Source organism: Pelecanus crispus, chromosome 15 (genome assembly GCF_030463565.1).
Source record: "Pelecanus crispus isolate bPelCri1 chromosome 15, bPelCri1.pri, whole genome shotgun sequence".
Taxonomy (NCBI): domain Eukaryota; kingdom Metazoa; phylum Chordata; class Aves; order Pelecaniformes; family Pelecanidae; genus Pelecanus; species Pelecanus crispus.
In genome coordinates, this window is record NC_134657.1 from 6,702,389 (window position 1) to 6,724,684 (window position 22,296).

The window sequence follows — 22,296 nt, forward strand, 5'->3', positions numbered from 1 at the left end:
AGTCAGTACCTCTTTCGCAGGCGTTTTGCCAGCTTGCTGCAAAGCAGTTGGAGGAAAAGCTATCGTCGTCTTGGCCAGAAGGAAAAGCCGAGCTCTGGCAGCTGGATGGGTTTTTTTTTTTTTTACTACAAGCTGGAAAAACCCATTGTGAGGAGAAAGAGGAAGGAAAGGACAGGAGCCACGCTGTGGGTATGCTTGGGCAGGCAGCAAGCATGGCTCAGGCAAACGGCCTGGCCGCACTTAATGGCAGCCCTTGCTCTGAGAGCAGCCTGCTCGGTGCTCTCAGGAACGCACCACGAACGCGCCACGAACATCAAGCCTGACTGCCCAGTCTGCGCTCACCGCGAGCAAAGGCAATCAGCTCATGTCAAGGAGAGGGGTTGGGGTTGGATGGTCTTTACCCATCCTTGGCTTGCTCCGGCACCCGTAGCCTCTGGGAACAGCTAACCCTGAAGCCCCTTGTGAGCTTCTCCCACGCCCGGGGGCTTCAGTCCGGGGCGAAATGCAGCTTGCTCCAGTCGTCTCAAGCCACTGAGCTGCGGCTGCAGCAGGATGGCGGGGAAGCCGATGGGGGGATCCGGGGGAAAGGAAGGGCAGTGAGCGCGTTGCTTTGGCGATGGTGTGGATGGTCTCACAGGGCTGTCCCATGGGATTTGGATCCGGTGTATCGCCTTTTTACAGTTGCCCGCTGTGCTTAGCTGGTTAGTGTGAAGTGAGAGACTGATTAGCTTGCTTGTTCCCGAGGTTGCTGCTGCTAGCCACGCTGGTGGCGGGGCTAGTCCTTCTGCAGTACAGCAGATGAGACCTAAATCCCTGCTGAGTGTTATTTGTGGCCCACGTCCCTTTCCCCTGTAGCCTGCGGTAGTGCTGTTAACAGACCTGGACTCCTCAGCTCCATGGCTGCTTGGCCTCATTTTGCAGCGTGTGTGGTGGGGAGCAGGAGCCGTGGATTTCTTTCCCTGCTCTGCTGCTGATGCAGCCTGTGCCTTGGGCTGGTTGCTTCCATTGCCTGCACTGCGCTCTCCTCACCTGCCAAAGCAGCGTAATGATCCATTACCCTGCTCTGTAATGTACCTGTGTGTCTCTGGCTGGGAAAACGTGATTATTCAGAGAGAAAAGGGGCTGCAATGTTTGTAAGTAGACAACTTGGCCCATGAACCCAGTCTTTCTGGCTCCACATCAAAGGAGCCTGTCACAGGGTCTACAGTTCAGGGCTATGCAGACGCCTTGAATTTAAGGGTTTATGGAGCTCCTGTGGCTGGGAGTGCAAACGTCTTCCCAAAGCTGAGCACACTGTGCTGGGCTGCCTGAGTTGCCATCTCTCAGGTGGATGTAACATGAGGGTCCTGGCCCCATGCGGAGCTGAGGGAATGGGACTAGTTTACAGCGTGTGGCCAAAGTGCACCTGGGGGAATTCCCTTCCGTCAGTCTGGAATCCCAGTCACTTCCTCTGCATTCCCAGCACCAGCTGTTGGAGAGCTACGTGATGTGGGCTGGGGCTGTGCCCTGGTACCCAGCTATCCCTTTCCAGCCTGCAAATGGAAGGAAGAGCAAGCGTGCGAATCTGTGCTTCTATCACTGAACAGCTCAGGAGGAAATCGTAAGTGACTTCCAGTAGCACTGGGTGCTCCTCTGGATGACGGACGTAGCTGAAATGGGATCTTTATAGCTGTCCTCACTGCAATCATTAAAGGCACCTGGAGACGTTCCCAGAACTTCACATCTTCAGAGACACTCCCTGGGGAGAGCCTGGTGTCTTAACGCAGAGATCAGCCTGGACACAAAGGCTCCTGATGAGCTTTCTCCTGAGTCTCCTGTCCCCTGTGACTGCTTCTCCCCCCAGCAGTGGCCAACATTTTGGTGGTACGTCAGCCCTGTTCTCACGGGGGACCTTCTGCCCTGTCCCATGGGAATTCTCCAGCCCAGACACACACTCTGTAATCGCAAGACAAACGTTACGCCTCCCCAGGAGCGTTCTCACTTTTCTTCGCTCCTAGATGCGCTGCCACTATTGTCCTGGCTATTAACACGTGGCGCTTCCAGCCGCTCTCCCACCCCTGTAGATATTCCCAGGAGAACATATAGATTAGAGCTAAAAATATGCCCTCCTGTCCCTGCAGCAGGAAACACCTCAGGGCTGGGGCGGGAATACCAGACTCCAGAGCTCCTGAGGGGACCAAAACCCGCTTTCTCCTGGTCTCTGGGCCCGCTGTGCCAGGCACGCAGGAGCCTGGCTGCTCCCCCGTTCCTGGGGCACACAGCAGCCTCCAGCCACCACCCGGCAGCCTGCAACATCCGTCCTTGCCGGGGCAAGTGTAGCGGGGAGGGCCCAGCCACCATTAAAGCCTGTGCCAGCCAGCCACCAGCCGAGACGGAGCAGGTCAGAGAGCCGGCGGGGTCACACAGACACCCAGCACGTCCGCTATTGTCACGGTGCGTTCCTGCCGCGGCAGGTCCCCTGAGGGACAGGCACCATCCCAACACCGACAACGTGGCATGTTCTGGCTGCGGAGAGTTCCCAGGCCAAGAGTCTGGATTTCTTTGCTGGGTATTCACATGGGATCAAAGCGTTCCAATGGACAGGAGACAGGAGGGCTAAGATCTGGCAGGAGGGGACCATCTTCACCAGTTATCCGCGTCCCAGTTGCACAGTCTAGAAGCCAGGATCTTACAAGAAGGGGGGAGAGCTGTTCCAGGGCTTTCCTTTTGATCTGTTTTTAACCAAGAAGCTGAACAGCGGTCCCTGACTGTGTGCATTGCCCTGAGAAGGGGGTCTTGTTCCCCCGCCCCGCCGCCGTATGCTTCAGGCACACACAGAAGTCACAGTTTGGTCTCTCACAATGAAGTCTCAGTGCCATGAAAGAAGGTCCCAGTAACTAGGAGCCTCGCTAGCAGGCGAAATGAGGAAGGAGAGGACAGGGGTCATTGTTATCAGGGTTGCTATTTGCCCTCTGTGGTCCTTGTTGCCCCGTGAGCAATCCAGTGGCATGCAGGACAGCTATGCGACCCGCCAGTCCTCCTCGCTGAGAAATGAGCTGGCTCCTGCTGCCAGCTCTCTGGGTATTCCCCGAATAGACATGGAATTCGCTGAGTCTTATTATAGTTATAAAACTGCTATTTTTGCCACTACGGGTGGACTGGGGGGGGGGGCTCACTGGCTGTATCCTGGCTTTTTCTCTCTCTTGGACAGCTGGCTTTGTTTTCTCACCCAGCATTCATGAAAGGTGCCAGATTCAGGGCATTTCTTTGGGTTAATTTCTGTCTTTTACGTGAAGCAACATGTATTTGACATGAGTTTGTTAAAGGCCTCTGAATTTACACTTCGGATGGCAAAACCTGCTCCATTGGTACAAAGCGTATAGCAGGCCTATAGCACACCTGACCCCAGCTTACCCCGGTGGAAGATTTTGGGTGTCACCATCCCTGCCTCACCATAGACGTTGGGATGAGAGCGGGGAACCCACTCAGGGGACACTGTGCCCTCCTGCCTCCAAAGCGGCCCCCGAGCTGGCGGTGTTTAGGGATAACGGCAAACGTGGCTGAGCCTTGCCAGACCCAGACGCTCGGTGTGGTGGCTCGCTTCGTTCTCTTGGCAGCATGACTCCCAAGGCTTTGTGAACTCAACACCAAAACCTAGACCTTCCATGGTGTTCGGGCACTGAGTGCCAACTGAAATCGCTGCTGGCGTGCAATCTCACGTGCTGTCCAGACTCGGGTACCGTGGAGCTGCCTAGCCAGGAGCACGGATGCGGTGTGCGCGGAGGGCACGCTTGGCAGCCCGGAGGGTGAAGGAGCGCTGGCACCAGAAGGGGAATGGCTCCAGGGAGAAGGGGAGACGGGAGGCTTCATGTCGCTCGCCCGGCGCCCCGCGCTGTGCCTGTCAGCGCTGTGCCCTTTGCACTGGCAGGCCGGGGGGCTCCGCGACCCGCTGTGGGCTCACCGGGGCCGGAGGGAGCAGCGCGCGGGGGCTGCAGGACTCTTGGGTAGGGGGGGACGGCGGGAGCCGGGCGGGAGCGGGGCTGGTGCGGGGCCGGAGCCGGACGGGAGCGGGGCCGGAGCAGGACAGGAGTGGGGCCGGAGCAGGACAGGAGTGGGGCTGGAGCCAGGTCGGGAACGGGACCAGAGTGGGACAGGAGCGGGGCTGGTGTGGGGCCGGGGCAGGAGCCGGGAAGGAGCAGGACGGGAGCGGGGCTGGAGTGGGGCTGGTGCGGGGCCGGAGCGGGACGGGAGCAGGGCCGGAGCGGGGCCTGAGCCGGTAAGGAGCGGGGCCGGAGCGGGACCAGAGCGGGGCTGGTGCGGGGCCGGAGCGGGACGGGAGCGGGACGGGAACGGGAACGGGACGGGAACGGGGCCGGAGCGGGGCCGGAGCCGGGAAGGAGCGGGGCTGGTGCGGGGCCGGAGCCGGGCGGGAGCGGGGCTGGTGCCGGGTGGGAGCGGGGCTGGTGCGGGGTCAGAGCCGGGTCGGGAACGGGACCGGAGCGGGACGGGAGCGGGGCTGGTGCGGGGCCGGAGCCGGGCGGGAGCGGGGCTGGTGCGGAGCCGGGAAGGAGCGGGACTGGAGCGGGGCCGGAGAGGGGCTGGTGCGGGGCCGGAGCGGGACGGGAACGGGGCCGGAGCCGGGAAGGAGCGGGGCTGGTGCGGGGCTGGAGCCAGGTCGGGAACGGGACCGGAGCGGGACGGGAGCGGGGCCGGAGTGGGGCTGGTACGGGGCTGGCGCGGGGCCGGTGCGGGGCTGGGGCGGGGCCGGGAACGGGCCGGGAGCGGGGCCGAGGGCGGCGGGCGCTGCCTCCCCAGCACGGCCGCTCGGGCAGCCGGGCGGGGCGGAGGGCGGGGATTCCCCCGCGTCACAGGGAGGGGTTTCCCCGCCGGCCCGTGGCCCAGGCGCCCCGCCGGGGCGCGGCGGTGCGGGCAGTCGGCGCGGGGCCGGGGCCGCTGCGCTGCGCGGAGCTCCGCGGAGCCATGACCTCCCGCAGGTAAGGGCCGAGCGCCGGCACCGCCCCGGCACCCGCGGCTACCGGACGCCGCCTCCTCCGGCACCGGCACCGGCTCCGGCTCGGAGCTGCCCCCTTCCCCGCGGCGGGGCCGAGCGGGCGGCGGTGGCGGGGCCGGCGGCGGGGCGAGGTGCCCGTGCTGGGGCTGCAGCCCCCGGCCCTGCCCGGGCACCTGCTGCCAGCCCTGCCCGGCCCCGGGCGCGGCGCTCAGGCTGCTTCGGGCCGCCCCGTGCCCCCCTCGCTGCTGCCTTAAAGCATCTTGTCTCAGCAGGCTCTGTAACGCCCGCTGGAGATGCTGCCGAGGGGATGCCAAAACGGGACCGAGCCTTAAAACTTGCTTGAAATAGCTTTGTGGGCCGCGAGCGGGGGGGAAAAAAAAAAAAAAAACAAAAAGATACTTGGGTGCATCTGGTGCGGTGTCGGTGCCTCCCCCAGCTTCTTCCAAAGAAACTGCTCCGAAGCTTCGGTCTCCGAGTGGCGGCAGGAGCCTGTGTGGCTTGGGGACGTCGTCCCCTCTTGGTTCCTCCTTCTCTGCTATGGCCTCGGAAGGGGTAAATGGCCATCGAGTGGATGGGCGCTTTCCGTGCCTGTTCGGCAACCAGCTCCAAGCACCGGGTCGCGCGCACGGCTCCCGCGTGCTGCAGCGCGGAGCGGGTTCCTAATAGCTGGTTTGGGGCTTCTTCGTCCTTCTCTGCTCTTCCACAGAGACAGCCTTAAGGTGACCTGAAAAAGCGTACGTTGCTGCTAGAAGTCCAGTGTGTTTTGAAAAACCCTGAGGAGGGTGGTGGCTGGGGAGCAGCCGTACAGCTGACGGTCGCTTCAAGCTGAGAAATGGGATCGGTTACAGGACAGGGAGTGCTTGTTTGGTGTTGGTACAGGACCGAACACAGGCAGGTCATGAGTGGGGTTTCCGCAACCATCTCTTGAATGTGTAAAAACTCCGGATTCTCCTCACGCGTGTTCCTGCAACGCCAGGATTCAGGGGCTTGGGTGCTTTATGGTTTTTTGGGTCTCTTTTTGCCGTCCAGCACTGGCTGTCTCTCCTGTGCGAGTGCTGAGCCGTGTTTTGTGAGTGTCTGATTCAAAGCATGCAGAAGAAGTTGAGGAAGAGGCAGTGTTCATCTGGGCGGTGTCACGTTAAGTTACGAAATGTGCTTGCTGATGGGTGATGGAGTATAAAGCAGAGGGCTGGGACTCGGGGCCTCTGGATTTCATTCTCCGCTCTGGTAGCGCGCTCTGTGCCCACAGGCAAGTCGGTATTTGTCTATACTGCCTACACCTTGCTAGCTTCACCCTGTCGGGCAGTTACCTATGGCAGCACGCTGCTAGAGACAGCAAAATGGCTGTAATGCTGCTGCCAGCTCAGCCCTCGCAGGAGCCCTGAGAAATCTGGCTAGCCAGTAGTGCTGCTGCCCAGAAGGGGACAGAGCTGTGTGGATTGGCTTTTGCATTGGGGGTTGATTGCTCCCAGCATCTGTTGCCCCCGTCCTTTCCACCTGTGCCCTGGAGTGCTGATTTTGCTGCTCCTGGGTCTGTAAAACCGCTCAGGTCCTTTTTCCCCACATTGTGGCATGACTGGCTTGACCCCAGCCTTTCTTCTCTTGCCTACCAACGTGCAGGGTGCCTACCAGATTTGTATGGCATCTTTCTCTTCTGCCTGAACCCTGGCTGATGCTGTTCTCCCTCTGGCTCAAAGTGTGGTTCTGCCCAGGTGGATCTACTGAGATCATGACCTGTGCTGGTGGAGTGCTGAGAGGCTCAAGCAGTCCTTCAGGAGGGATGGTCACTGCAGGGCCCAGCTGAAGTACTGAATAGCAGATCCTTTGCGTGCTCTCAGCATCGCACCTGCATCCTTTCTTGCAGGTCGTTCAGGCTTGCATGGGAACCCTTGGAATTAAGGGCACTTTGGCATTAACGGGCTTACAGGCTGACTTACAAAGGCGGGAGGTGTGGAACTGCTGAAAGGCAGCGTACAGTTGGCCCGTTGTGCTGAAAGAGGGTACTGTGAAGCAGGGGGATCCGTGAGGAAGTGATTTCTCAGTAGCTCCATCGCAGCTGAGGTGCTGGCTCCTCTCTTCAGGGACCACCTCTGTGGCTGCGTATCGGCTTTGCGTCAGCGGACTGCAGTGAGGCTGCCGCCAGTTGAAAATCCTGGGAGCTGGTGTGGTTACAGGTGTGATTGTGGACTGTCACTCGGGTCTGGAGCGTGCCTGACCTGCCCCGACTGTCCCCCGGCCACAGCGCTGTCCCATGGCTGCAAGGCAGGATGCCTTGGTGGAGGCAATCGAGCTTTCAGGAGGATCTGCTGGGGCTGCAGGATGCTGCGTTCCTTTCTGCCCTGGCATAGGGGCAAGGTAATCTGGGTGTCTGAGTTGGGGGGATGATTTCAGGAGCAGGCGTGGTGGGCCACAAGCCTGTAGTGAGAGAGTGACGTATCTAATCACCCAAGGGCTCTTTTTCGCCCTCGCTCCTCTTCCTGGGCTGTGTGACTCTAGCAGTGTGCGAGCTGTTTGGATAAGCACGTGCCTCTCAAGTGGTGCTGAGAGAGGCTCATGGGAAGCACCGGCTTATACGAGCGCTGGGGCCAGTAACACTGATGCCGAGTGTTGGGCGCTGCTTAATGCCTCTCCTCCTCCCCGCGTGGGAGTGTATCCGTGGAGGGACCGGGAGGAGATGGGGCGACCCCCTAGCTGAGCAGAACAGCTTTACCCTAGCACACCTAGGACACTCGTGTGTGCTAATTCTTTTCAAGGAAGGCACGCAGAAGGGGAAATAAACCTCTTCCTGGGTGTTGGACTTGTTTGGTAAGCTTTCCCGGTGGCCGTGCCGTGTTGTGGGGAGAGGCGTCAAGGACTGGTGGATGCTGGCCACCATGCTTATGGTCTTCTGAAAGGCCATGCTAGCGAGCACAGGGCCCAGCCTGGAAAGCAGTGGCCATGTGTCAGGGTGGGGGGGTGCGCACGTGTGTGACATGAGGAGGCATCAGGCCCTGTTGTAGGGATAAAACAAATTTGTCGCCATCAGCCTAACCCACAAAGCTGTTGCAAATACTGAGCTCCGAGCTGCTGCCAGGGCCTTATTGTGTTATTTCTTAAAAACAGCTTGTTGAAAGAACGACCTTTTCTTTCCCTCTCTCGGCTTTGCTGGCATGTGACCTCTCAACTGCAGGAAAGGTTTGGAGGTCAGGGATGTACCACCCCCCCCAGCAAGGACGGAGAAATCACGGTTCTTCTGGAACAGCGAGAGCCTGGAAATCTAAGAGTAACTGCTGCCCCTGCTCTGCTTTGGTGCTTACGTCCGCTCGGGTGCAATTAGAGGCCTTTTGCTGTGACGTAGGGATCCCGGTGGGTAAACCTCACGTCCCCGTTGCTGACGAGTGGCTGGCAGATCCCAAAGGCACCGTTTCTTCTCCTAGAAAGGAGTTGCACAGTGTCTGGAGCACTTGGGTAGCTGGTTTGTGCACTGCCCTTGTCTGCAGGGCTGGCTTTTTCTTTACAGCCAGGTTTCCTGGGATGCTGTGGCTGGGAGGAAGGGAAAGTTTGGAGGAAATGAGTGAATTGAGTAAATGCCAGCTCCTGGAGCCTGATTGCCTCCAAAGCAGGGGTGGCCCCAGTTCTGCAGGATTCGGCGCCGAGTGGTACCGTCGCAGAACTGGCGCCTGTGTGCGATCGATTAGGGGGGCCCTTTCCCTTGTTTCTCTCTGCACTGTGGTTCTGGTGCTTTGAGTTTTGCTACTGCTGGTGAAGCTGGTCCCGGTGCAGTTACTTTGCTTTCCTACCTGTGCGTGTATGAGAGAAGCCTTCCTTCTTGGCTCCAAGGCCGTGGTAGCAGTGAAACAGTGCTGCTGGCTCCAGGGCCACAACGGGCCTGCGTGTGCTAGCCAGCAGTGGTGATTGTGCAAATCCCGCTTTGGCTAATGATCTTCCCGCACTCAAAGCGGGCTGGGGAGATGCTGCCTCGCAGCTCCGAGGAGCGCAGCTGGATCGCACAGCTCCCGTCCCGGAGAGTTCAACATGGAGCGTGTCAGGCAGCTTACGGCACCGTAAGCGTGAAACTACCCCTGGAAGGGAACACTGAGACTGAAGGGACCAAGTTTCCCATTTTCCGGGCAATGAATGAGCAGGCTAATGGTGTTGGGGAGATCGGTACGCTGGTGAAATGCTTCTATTCCTGTAGCAGACTCGACAAAGAGCTGCTGAGCGGTATCCCGTATCCAGAGCTGAGTACGTTTGTTTGACAACTTTTTCCCTGCATTCAGGTGAACCTTTTAAAAATCTAGTTTGCTGCTCAGCTGAATTACTTTATGCACAATGATTTTATGTACATTGTGGGTGGTTCCCTTTGAAGTCTTGGATCGCTCGTAATTACTAGCATAAGCAAGGCGGCTGCAGCCACCAGGGTGGGAAGCAGTGGCTGCTCCGGCGTGGCTGGTAAGTCAGGATTAGCCAAAGTCCTGCATATGCTTTCTCCAAGATGGGTTACCACGCTCGTGCAGGCCACGTTGCTGCACATCTGAGGCATCAAATGCATCCAGCTGGGTCCTGAAACCTTGCTTGCTGTCCAACCTTGAGCATCTGCTGCAGTGACAGGAAACACAACGCCAGTCCCCTGAGCAGCCTGTGGTCCCAGCTTTCCCACTCCCTTCACCAGTGAGAAAACACATGCTTCCTGTGCTGAATCCAAATGTAAATATTAACCTTAAGTATTTGCAATAGCTGCTTACTTTGGCAACTTGGGTGGTGGTGGGGATGTGGTAGTTTCTGGTCCAGAAAGCAAAACCGGGTCAGTGTTTTGGCGTGTTGGATATTCATCAACAACGCATCATGGGCAGAGCCTAAGGCAGCGCTGGCTGGAACCGGGATGATTGTGGATCTCGCTGGTGGGAGCGTGCTCAAGCCCACGGCTGCTGTGCCTCTGAAGTGCAGGCGCCGAGTGGTAAGCTCAGAAACATCCTCTGGCAATTTTCTGTGAGCTGTTCATTTCCATCCCTGCAGGCAGTACTTCAGCACTTGGCTCTGGAGCTGACTTGTGCTCAGCTCCAGCACGAAAAGGGTCGGTCAGCCTGGGCAGCTGGAGGCAGGTTACAGCAGCAGCTTGAATTCGCACCCTGGCTTCCTTTGCAGTGGCTGGCTCACGTGAGCAGGCTTCACGAGACCTTCCCAGCAAGGCAGCTGGTGCCTTTTGCTTCCCTCCTTTGCCGTTGCTACACCTGAATCTCGGCTCAGATTTTTTCCTGGTTTTCTCTCTCTGGCCAGTCTGTATGAAGATGTCTTTGGACACAGGCTCTGTTAGCAGTAGTACGGGAGAATCAAAGCGCAAAGGCTTTCGTGCAAATGTGCGCTGATACTGTCTGTGCACACTCTGCGGGGACAGGTGGGGAGGTGAGAAATGGGAAATGCAGTGAAAGGAGCAGACGTGCTTTTTCACCAGGCTTTACTGTGGTAAATGAGGACAAGAACATTGGCGGCAACTTAAATTACGCTCCAGTTTGGAGCCCCCAGCCTGCTGTTTATTTCCAGCTAGGGTGAGTTCCTTACTGCAGGTCATGAAATGCACAAATGCACTGTTCTCTCCTGTCTTCTGGTGAGGGATTAAGAATGGTGAATGGCCTTGCTCAAAGGGAGAGAACTAGCCTTGCCTGGGAGAGGTTTTTGGATCAGGCCCTCAGTGATTTTCCAGTATCCTATGGTTTCCCCCAAGGCAGAGTGAGCTGCTCTCGTTATGGTCCCAAGACAAATTAGGCGCTCTCGGCCCCGGAACACATTTCTCTGATGCAGCTGTACCTCTTTTGCAGGCTGCCAAGGAGAATTCCTCACCGTCTGCAGAGGCAGGGTAAGGCAAAGAGCACCGAAGAGGAAGCCAGTCTTCCAGCTCGTACTGCCAAAGCTATATTGAGGGCGAGCTTCCTTTGTGGCTGGGTGGTACCGGAGCTGCTTGCTGCTGCTTCCAGCAGGGTTTAAATTAATCGAGTTTCTAGGAGATGGTTCTTCTCAGGAGCCTTGGAGGCACCTGAATGAATGAATCGGAGCTTTGTGCTCCAGCGAAGCAGCGGAGCTCTGCCAGCGGAACAGCGGTAGCCAGCTGGACTCTCCCAGGTGTCCGGGTGCGGGTCTGGCTTGGCGCGGAGCTGTGTGACCACTGCGAGCGAGCCCGCAGGCGTGGGGAAGGCTGCTCCCACCTCTCCCAGCACCTGAGCTGCCCCCCCAGGGAAAGGCTTCTCCCCCAGGGACGGCTCGGCTGGCCAAGGCGTGCCGTGGGGGCCCAGCAGAAGCGTGCCTGTGGCTCTGCAGCTGGGAGCCGCTGCCCCGTGGAAAGGAGAACAGAGCTCAAGTGCCTCTACCACTGCCACGGAAAACCTGGCTCGTGTCAGCCCCAAAGCCCAGCCGGAGATGCTTCTTGGTGTGCAAAAATGTGGGCATTGGCCTTTCCCTCTGCTCAGCAAGGCAAACCCTGCTCTCACGGAGCTTTTCGCAGAGGGCTTTTCATGTTGACCACTACCTGCTGGATCTCTCGCTGGCTCCATTTAAGGCAGCTGGAGGGCAAGTTTGTGTTCTGTAATGGGGGCTTTGACATATTCCTCAATTTGAAAAGGACTGGTCTAGCCAAAGGGCTCCTGTATCCGTGGTGCCAGTCACTCCATGAGCAAACCAGCAGCCTGGTCCCTCTTCAGGAGGGTCCCATGAGTGGGGAACCTGGAGCTGAGAGCTTTTCTGTTCCCAGCTGGGTCACTGATTTAGTACCTATCTCCATAGTGTCTTTCTGGTGTTCACCCTCCCACCCTTGCAGTGTAGATGCCCTTTGATTCCCAAATGGCTCACTGAAAACTTAATTCCGAAATGCTGACATTTGGGTTTCCATCCCTGCCCTGAGGGATGAATGAAGCTAATACCTGTTTCCAAGCTAAAAACAGGCCCACATTCTCTCGGAGGAGTGGGGGGCAGAAGTACTCCTAAGGCTGCAGTTCTTTAAGCATTGATTAATACTTTTTCTGCAGTAGGAATGAGTTTATTCTGTTGCTTTTTCACTGCCTTGACCACAAGCAGTGGCTTGGGCAGGGCTGCACTTGCTACCTTAGGAGATGAGTGGTGGGGAGGGATGGAAAGTGGCTCCTGCAGTCCAATTGCATGTTCCAGGAAATGTGCGTAGGATGGGGCCTAATCGGATTACGGAGCTGGTCTGTTTGCAGGCTTCCTGCGTGAGCCTGAAGGGAAGAAGGAAATTCTTTGCGTTAAACCAAGCTGGAAATCAGGAACTGTGTGCTTCCTGTATATGCGTTTTTTCTGCAAATAGCTCATGCTGCTGCTTGTACCAATGGTGCTCTCCAAAGACCTCTGCTTGCAGTGGCTGAGGGACATACTTGGAAGAGATGCACACTTCAGCATCTCCTCCTGGGCTTTCTGAGCTGCTGCTCTCCTGTAGCAGACGCTGTGGCTGTCACAGGTATCCCAGGTGGAAAGGATGTTGCTGTCATCCAGCTGCAGTAAAAGCATCTCTCAGGTAGTCTGGGAGTGCGTGACTGGGAGTATCGATCGGGCTTTCAGGCCTTGGGAGGATCATTGCGGGGGCTCTACCTTGCCCCCCTTGGCTCTGTGTTGGAGGAGGTTTTCTGCGTCAAGTCCCAGACATTTCCATGTGGACAAGAGAAACAGATGAGCCTCATCCTCTGCTGCATCTTCTTTGAAATGCCCTTGTGCTTGTTAACGCTGGGATGGTCTCAGTGTCTCCATACTGCAGCCCCAGCCCCTCTGCTCTGTCTGTCTGGCCCCTCGATCTGTCCTGCAGAACGGGCTGCGGGGCCTCCACGGACCCCTGTCTGGGAGACGGATGAGCTCTTGTTCTGCCCCCACCGGGCAGTGAGCAAGCACCCTAACGGGTGCCTTGAGGAGGAGGTCTCCTGGTCTGCCTGCTGCTGCTGGCACCCATGCCACGGCTGCTGGCAGGAGCGTGCGTGCCCAGGGCAAATCACAGCACGTTCCCTACAGCCCCCCTTGCGAGGGCTTAGGGCTGGGGAAGCCTCTCACAGCGAGGAGCGATGAAGGTTATCTTGCTTGTTGCAGCTTCTTGGTGTTGAAAGAAGCACTGGGGGAGGAGAGGCTGAGCTGAGTTTTCTAGTTGGGCTGGTGTTTGCTGCAACCGTCCTGATTACTTTATCAGGTGAAGAGCCTGTCTCGTAGCACGTATCTACTCAAGGTTTCCTGTGAGCACAACTGGTGGGGGTGGTTCCCAGCCTGTACTTGCTGTGGCTGGTGTCTCTTCATCTTCCCAAGGAAAACGCAGGCACAGATGTAGGACTGCTTGTTGACCTGAGAGAAGAGGCACCGACGGCAGGGAAAGGCACGTGCTGAATGCAGGCAGCCTCAGCGTGCACCTCCACACGGTCCCTCTCGGGCACGGAGATGGGGTTGCTGTGCAGGTTTCCAGCATCCTTGGCAGCAGCCTTCGCTGCCATGCTGAGGCAGGCTGAGTTCTCAGTTTCCTCCTGCAGTCCAGGCAATCTTCAGGCCTTGGTGTCACCTTTAGTATTATCCAGGGGAGAAGATATTGGTGCTGTTGATGCACAAGGGCTTTTCGTACAACCCCATCCTTTCCTTTTTCCTATCCAGCTGAGCGAGAACCTGCCTGTGACCTTAAGATAAGAAGGTCTGGAAATTCCTCCCATTCCCAACGTACAGCCACTAGATTTATCTGGACAGTGCCACGTTTAGCTGTCTGCTAATCTCCTGTGGGTGCTACAAAAGAGATTTTTTTTTTCCACTTAAATAAATTTCAGGCTTGCAATAGCCCACACGAGGACAGCTAGATAGGAAGAAGCTTCTCCTTGTGAGCAGCTGTGGTGAGCAGATGCTTAAACAAGAAATCTGCCACTCTGTACCGGGGTGGAGGAGAGCTGCATGCAAGTGGAGAGCCAGCTGTCCTGAGTCAGCAGGAGGAGAGAGGCTGTCTTCCATCTGTTGGGGGAGTCAGCTGGGCCACAGAGCCCTTCTCTGTACCTGGCCACACTCCCCCATGCCGCTGGGCTGCAGGTTGCTTCTACACTGGGCTGCTCCCTCGCCCCGACCCTGTGGTGTCAAAACTGAGAATACGGCTGCAAACTGCAGTTCGCCTCTGCCGTGCCTAAGTGAATGCGGCTCCCCCGCCAACGATATGTTTTCAAAGTTCCCTTTTTGGTTAGCCTGAATGTACCAGCTAGCTTTCAAGGGAACTGTCTCTCCCCGGCCCCAGCTATTTTAATCCAGCCAAGGGAGAGAGGAGCTGATGGAGGGCAGCCTGCGCAGCACTGCCAAGGAGATGGTTCCCTTTCCCTCCCACTGCTCTACCAGCCAGGGTCTTTGGTCCCCCTTCCCACCCCGCTTTGAAAATCCCATTTCTTCTTCCTCTCCTTCTAGGGTACGGCTTGTCTCTGTCGGAGCGTGAGCTCCTAAGGGCATCAGGGTTGAGCAGCTCGGGCTCTCTGGCTTGACTGAGATGGGTTTGAGGAGATGGGTGCTGTTGGGTGCCAAGAGGGCGTAAAAAGGCAGTGGTTGGGTTGACAAAACAAGGATAAAAGACCCGCCTTAAAAATATGAATAGGACACAGGCAAGAGATTGGAACATGCAACTTCCCCCCTGCTCCAACGAGCTTTTGAAATATTTTTAAAAATGGAGTGATTACAGTCGGAGAAACTGAGGGAAGACCTGCTGGCGGCGACGGGAGAGCAAGCAATTAGCAGGATTGCCGGCTGTTGCGCTGGGGCTCTCTCCTCGATGCTAGCTCCAGGGTAACGGTGAGGTTACTCACAGGCTAGGACTTTGTTCGCTCCTCCAGCCGTGGCTTCCTGCGGCTCGCCATTCCCCTCCGCAGCCCGTCACGCTGGGCACGCGTGACAGAGGGAAACGGCCGGCTTGAACAGCCTCGGGAGCTGGGGTAACTATGAATACTTGACATAGGCAGAGGAGAGCCCATCCCTCGGGACATGTTGTTTGGCCTTGGGGATTTCAAGAGGGTGAGAAAGTGACAAAGATTTAATTTCAAAACAACAACAAAAAAATCCCCCTTCACACCCTTGAGCAGCATCCCTACCATGTAAGGTAGTTGCCAGGGCTGTATTTGTCCTTGGTTTGTTTTTGGGGGTAGTTTGTTTGTTTGTTTGTTCCCCCCTTCCTCCCACCCTCCTGAAATATTTCCATCGGTCTCCTCTCTAAGAAGTGTAACAAGCCCTGCCACTGATTAAATTCTAAATATAGCCGTGGTATTTTTTTTTTTTTTCTCTCCAATTCTACATGATGTATCTAGGAAAAAATAGCCTTGGCGACTCTTCAAAGGGGACGTGGGCCTGCTATGGGCTATATTTTTGTCTTGTCACCCTGCCCGGGTCCAAAATAAACCTCCTCATTTTTAATTAGCTCGCCGGGTTATATAATCCTGAAAGCTGAGGATTTCTGGGCTCCGCCAGAACGCACGTGATGCTGCGGGCTCGGGCGGATCGTGGCAGGCAAAGGTGGCGTGTCGGGTAGGGGCAACACAGCAGGAATCTCCTCTCCTTCTGCTGGCCCTGGTGCCAAGGGGGAGGGAGCCTGGGGAAGCCAAGATGCCGTAGCATAAGGCCACCCGTCTGGTCCCTCTCATCCTAGGCTCTGCTCTTGCCTTTCTTCCTTATTGCCTTACTCATTTATTTATCTCGTTGTGGTACTTGGAGAGGAACCTGCTGAATGAGGAAGGGCCTGGTTAACCCTGCAGGCTCCTGGGCTCCTTGGCTGTCTGTGTTGCCTTGAGGGCTGGTTTTGGTTTTCCTCTGCTCCTGGGAGAATGGGTCAGGGGTTTTCCGCCCTTGGCATCATCCTAACAATAAGGCGTTTTACTCCTGGCTGAGAGCAGCACGTTTGTTTTCCCACAGCCCAGGTCTGAATGCTTAAGCATTATCCTGCTGCCATCATCCAACATGCAAGGTGGGAGCCAAATGGTTCCCTCTGATGCTGTCAGGCGCTGGACTGTGCAGCGCCTCTGGCCCTGCCGCTGCTGCTTTACTTGCTCTCGAAACATTTCTCTGGAGTGCCTGTCTGAGGACTGCTGCTGTAGAAAGTGGCCATCCTTGTGGTTTGCACTTGGGAGCCTGGCTGACTCGTCAGGTTCTCATACTCACGACGACCCTCATCGTCCAATGTGGGGGTGATCCCCTCACATGAGCAGTCAGCAGTCTTCTGCTCTTTCCAGGTGCTTCCCTGCACTTAACCAAGTGGCCCACCCCAAGCTTCTCTTCAGCCTCTCTGGACAGATGGCCCAGGAGATGAGCAGGCCATGCAAGGGAGCAGCATGTGTTTGCTCTACACAGCTTTAAAAACTTTCTAACCACCAGATGGTGCAAAGGAACTTAAAACAACCATGGTTGACACTTTGGCCAAGGGCTGCCACTGGGCACTGGAGTGTAACCACTGCCCTGAGGGCAGCTGCTGGACTTGCCTCTTGCCAGGCTTTCCATTGACTTCCTTCTGTCAAGCCTTTCCCTAGAAAGCAGGGCTCAGGGTTGTCCCGGGCAAGATAGCTGTTGGTTGTCTTGGCAAGATGGCAGGTAAGCGCAAGCTGCACGTGCGTTGCAAGCCTGTTCCTTGCCCTTTGGTCATAACCTGCCGTACAGATTGCAGTTCCCACTCTCTGGCACGTCTTCAGTCAGGGCTTATTCCAACCTGTGCAAGGGAAGGATGTGCTGCAACAGCAATGCCCGTTTGTTCTCTGAGTTGAACCAACCCACCACCTGCTGTCACCTGTGTCTCCGACCAGTTTCAGTCCTGCTCCGGGGAGAGCTGGGTGTCAGCATTTGTTGCTGCTAGAACTTTAAAGCAGTGGAAACTTTCATTGTTGTCATCTCAATGGTCAAAGCTAAGAGGAACCGGCATACTTTGAGAAGTGCAATTTAGTGAGGAAGGCATAATTTTGAAGTGTTCGACTGGGTTGAAATCGGCAGGTTTTGGTGTCCCTCCTGGCCTCGAAGAAGAGGGATGCAATGCATCTCTGGGATTTGAACAGGCTTCTCCAAACCTTAAACCTCTAGTTTGGGGTTTAGCAGAGCTGGGCATAAGCTACAGAATTAAGGGTCTTCAGACTAGTGCAAATGAAAATAAGCTGGAATTTCCCATAGCTGGTTTTTAGATGAGTGCTTCAAAGCAGCCAGCCGGCGATCGTGGGACAAATAGGAGTGCAGGCTGTTTGCATATGCTCCCTCTTGCGTGATGAGCCATCCTACAAACGACCAGCGCCCGCAGCAGGCACTGCGGCATCAACCAGGGCAGCCTTCCCACCTCTTGTCACTCGTACTTCATGCACTGGTGTTTGGGCAGTGACTCTGTCTAATGTAAAGGCGGACAGCCATTTCTTCTGTCCGCTTTGGCTTATACAAATATTTATCCCAGACGGCGGCTCTTGCCTCAGTTGCTGCAGGCTTGCGTGGCTCATGGCAGAGGATTCTGGCAAGCGTGTCGGGGAGAAGGGAACTCTGAACGGGTTTCTGCATGAAGGGATGGCTAAAAAGCAGTGGAAAGCACGATGCTGTCAGGTAGTGTCTACATGAGAAAGCTGAGATGTAGTTTGAACTCTGTGAAGAATCCTTACTGCGGCAATGAAGCACGCTAACAAAGCGCAGAGGAAAGAGCTAGAGGCAGACAGTGCAGGATCTCATGCAAACAGCTGGCCCTAGCTCTAGCAATCTGGTTCCAAATGATAAATGTCCTGGGGGTTATATTTAAGCACAGCGTCTTGAAGGCCCAATTAAAATTTTTTCGCCAGTACTGAGTAGACAGAAGACTTTTGAAATCAGCGAGTCTGGGTGATGGTGAAGGAAACAAAGGTGTCTCCTTGCACAACGTTCTCCTCCCAGCCCTGCAAGCCCTGTGATGGATATCCTGCGTGGCCGCTTCCCATGAGCTGGGGGCAGGTTGGCTGATTTGAGCCCAGGAGCAGCAGATTGCAATGTGGAAGCTGCAGGGAGCAGGGGTTGCGTAGCAGTTCTCAGTAATAGCTCCCAGCAGGCATGGAAGATGCATGTCTTCAACACATAGGCTTTGCTATCACATACACCACGCACAGAGGAAGGGAATAGAAGTCTGGTCTCTGTACACGGGACTGACGTGGTTTGGACATTGATGAATTTCACGAGACAGAAGTTTTAGTCCCAAGTTAGTTTGCTTCTAGTGATGAGCTCCAAGGCTATAATGACAGAAGAGCCCTGTGGGCAGTGTATCTAAATACATTGGGATGTACGAATAGTGGACAGGGAAGATACAGCTCCGCAGAGGGCCAGCACAGCTACTTTTTTCCCCTTTTTGCTGTATCATTGCAGCTGTTATCTCTGGCATCTCTGACGTCTGACCATTGGCGTAGTGCCGTCTGCCTACATGAGCAGCGGAAAAGTGTATGAGCATTAAGTAGGAAACTGGTGTATATTTTAAAGCACAGGTTTGCATGGAAGTGCTGGCAGTTAACAAAGGACAGTCCTGTTCTAGTTGTGAAATCACTGATGCCCTTGATTGTTAGATGCCAGTTCAGCTCTTCCTTGGCAGAACATGGCTTGTTCTTCAGTGTTTCTTTCAGCCTTGGAATGATGACAGAGAGACAGACATAGGGTGCGTTTTTATTCCTTGGCTATTTTGTTGAGTGTCTTCGGAAGAGTTTGCCTGTTGGCTGCTAAGGTAATCTCAGTGGAAAATGTCTTCTGTTTGTATTCTAGGGATAAGAAGAGAGCTCAGGTGCCAGCTCCAAGCAGTGCCGTCCCAGAGACAGAAGTTTTTTGAGGCTTCGTTGCTGTGTAGACTCCTTTTACTGCTAGCACAGCACTGGTTTCTATGAGAAGAGACACAGAAATATCCCTGAAAAAGAGGCCACTGAGCCCTCCTGGATCTATAAGTACTGTGCAGGGTTGGCCATGACCCATGGTTTAGGATTGCTTTTCCAGGACTCTCATATTACTAAAAGCAACATTGCGTGGCTTAGGGAATGACCCGGAGAAATGGTGAAAGGATGAAAAAGCAGTGCCAGGAGCTCAGAGCCAGCACAGCCTTGTGCAGAATGGCCACGCTAAGCCTCTCTGGTACTTTAAGGCCCTCTAGGGTCCATGGGAGCTTAAAAGCCTTCACTGGCATACGAACCACGGGCGGGCAGCTAGCACCGGAGCAGCTGGTCCCCCCGCTGAGCGCTCGCTGCCGGCAGCAGTGATGTGCCGTGCGATGGACCGTGCGTTTCAAGAGCAGTCGGTAGCACACGCAGGGTGGCGGCTCCGGCTGTGCAGAGCTCCCTTGTGCGATTTAGCTGATCCTGCTTTGACTAAGCAGAATCACACAGGCACGTGCTCGGTGCAGACGGAGGGTCTGTCCAGGGAAAAAGCAAGGAATTGCCCTTGTGCAAAATCAGCCCTGTGGGCTGTCCCTCATGGTGAAAACTGGTTGGGTTTGCGTGCAGGCAAGGGAGGAAGGTGGGAAGTTGTCAGCCCGGCTGTCGCGGGTAGTTCTGATGCATGTGTGCCTTGTGGCCGAGTGACCATCTCCAGTGCTCTTCTGCAGCACTTTCCCCGTGCATAGTAGCACTTCTGTAGCACTTCTCCTTACAGGCTCCAGCTGTGTAAAGCTGGGATATCAGCGTACCTGCTGGAGATGGCTTTTGATATTTCTTACTCTCTGACATCCCTGCAGTGTGTGATGCCTCTGTTCACTCCAAGATGGAGCAAAAGTTGGTTCTTTCTGAACGCTGGAATCTCGCCAAATCCACTGAAAACTATGGCAGGAACATTGCTCATTTAGGGTGCTGTTTGGTGACTGCTGTTCAGGATGGTGGCATTGTCATGGATGCTACAATGCTGGCATGAGAAAGTAAGGATGACAGGTTCTGGCTGAACAGATGTCTTACGGCACTTAACCTAGAAAACACTGAAGCTCTGTCTCTAGTCTGGGTGCCTCCATTTTGACCATCAAAACAGGGGCAGCAGGAACAGCAGATTGTGCAGAGATGGCAGTGAACTGAGCCAAGTGAAGGGAAGACGGAGTGCTGCTGTTGCCCTGCCACTGACTCCTTGCACATCCTGGGGCAAAACACTTAATCCTGAGCACCCCGCTGCCCCAACTGCAGCGTTCGGAGGCCCCCACAGGAAGCGTTATTCTGAGGGCTGTTCCCACCAGCTGCATCAGGCACCCGGGGAGCAAATGGGGAAGCTTGGCACTACTGGAGGGTTGCCTGGATCTTCTCCATTAGCGGGAATTACGCCCCCCAGTTGCTCCGATTCTCTCCCTCTGGGGTTGTCAGCTTTTCCTACTGACTTGGAAGTGAGCATCCTTCTTGAGCGTAAGAGCTGCTCGTCTTCCTTTAGCACGATGAGAAGCCCAGCTCTTGCTCTACGAGCCACTTGGGTGTGGGGACAAACCCTAAAAGCAGACCAAGCTCTGTGCTGTTCACCTCCCGCTCCCCCTATTCAGGACCAGCCAGGCTCTGTGGGGTCAGTCCCCGGTCCTGCCCAGCATTTCCGAGCTCGCTGCGGCGAGATAGGGCTCCCAGAGTGCTCGGCTTTGCTCTGTGGTTGAGGCTGTTGCTGATCTCTAATCTCCCCTGTGCCTCAGCTGCTCTGTTGGCACATTAAAGGCTAGCCGCAAAGCAACCATAATTGTGCTAAGTGTCTGTGGGATAATGGACTAAATACTCTGGATTGCAGAGGCAGCCGCATTCCCAGCTATTTAATACCTCGATTGATGTATATTTAGTTGTTTGCCAGCCCACAGGAGGACAGCCTTCTGAGCTCTTGTTTCTCCTGCTGTATGAAGCTGGTGATGCAAGGATGTTCAAGAACCAGACAGGAGCGAGCTATTTGGCCAGTCGTCTAGTTGCAGGGCTGTAATGATCCCAAGTTTGCTACGACTGGGTGTTGCGGTCTTGCTCCCTAGCTTGCTGAGACAAGAAAGGAAGATCAGTGGTGGTTTTAGGCTCTGTTTGGAGGAGTGGAGTTGTGCTCTGTCACTGCAGCCTTTGGCTTCTTGCAGGACTGAGAACAGGAGTGCTTTCTGCCCAGGGGTGGCCTGAGGAAAGGTCTGCGTGCCTGACAGCTTGTCTGCCTTTTCCAATTATATCACCTGATCTAATAAAAGATCATATAAATCATAATAAAAGATGTTATCTCTCCCTGAAAACCTTGCTATCTCTCCACATTAAACCCCAGACGCAGACATGTTGAGATGCTTGGGCTGTCTAACTTCAGGCACCTGCGTTGAGTGGCTGAGATGAGTGTCCCTGTCTAGTGAGGGGAGAGAACTGGGTTCTGTTCTGCATCACCCTCAGGAAGTGACTATTTCTCTCCATGCCTGAATAAGGGGACTGGACTCTAACTTACATAGCCTTACAGCTATGTGGTCTACATGCTCCTGTCAACTGTCCAGAAAAAGCTAGCTCGGAAGGGCTGTGTAGAAACGCTTCTGCCTGAGGTGCGGTTGTCTTCGGGGCCCAGCAGTACGTGCTGGTTAACGTGGAGAGCAGGGCAGCGTGTCTCCTGAAAGAGCTCGCAGGGCAGGGAAATAAGGTGCACGAGTTTGGGGTTATGAGCCCTGCTTCGGAGGGCAGAGGAACCGAGTCAGAGCCAAATGAAGGGAGTGCTTTTTAAGTTGAAATTCGGAAACCCAAAGAACAAGCAGGGGTGCAAAGAAGTTTCTGAGTTTCTTGAAGGTTCCTCCCGAAGGAGCGTGGCAGTCCCGTCCCCGACAGGCGCAGCGCCCGGATCCGTGAGCTGGTGCCCTCCCCTCCCAGCCAGGCCCAAGGCGACGACTGCTGCTTCAGCAGTCGCTCGGTACGGGAGGCCTGGAGCAGAAATCGCTGTTGCTGCTTTGCATGGAGGAGGAAGCTGTCATAGGAAGATATGATCAGTTCAGATACAGCAGCTCCATGGAACATAACTTTGCCCATTAGCCATTCTTTTTGCTTTCTCTTTCTTTAGCTTTGGCTGCCCATAAACTGACAGACAGATGTCGTCACGCCCCATGTGTGCATGGTGGTTACCCTCCCCAGTCCCCTTCTAAACACTCAATTCACAGCTGCCGGCTTTCTACCGATAAGAGAACGAGATGACTTCCTTTTCTTCTCTCCACCCCCACTCCCTTCCAGAATAAGCTGGGCTGTTTTTTGGTAAATAACTAGCTGTCACTTCTTCGCTTGAAACTTTCCAGGCTCCACCACCTTGGCCAACCCTCCTGAAGGATGCTGGAGGCTGGAACGTTCCTATCGGGCAGCAAACTGCCTTCCGCATCCTAGAGAAAGCTCTCCCCACCTCCCATATCCTACAAATCTTACTGCCTTTTGAGCTGTCCT

At 55.5% G+C, this 22,296-nt stretch overlaps 1 protein-coding gene across 1 annotated transcript in view; it reads left to right on the plus strand.

Annotated features, from left to right (window-relative positions):
• The first annotated feature begins 4,941 nt into the window (after positions 1–4,941).
• LOC104028853 (tyrosine-protein phosphatase non-receptor type 11) overlaps positions 4,942–22,296 on the plus strand; it is a 56,316-nt gene continuing 38,961 nt past the window's right edge. Inside the window, 1 exon segment of the mRNA XM_075721585.1 lies at positions 4,942–4,973. Within this exon segment, the coding sequence (XP_075577700.1) occupies positions 4,960–4,973 (14 nt within the window). The 5' untranslated portion in view covers positions 4,942–4,959.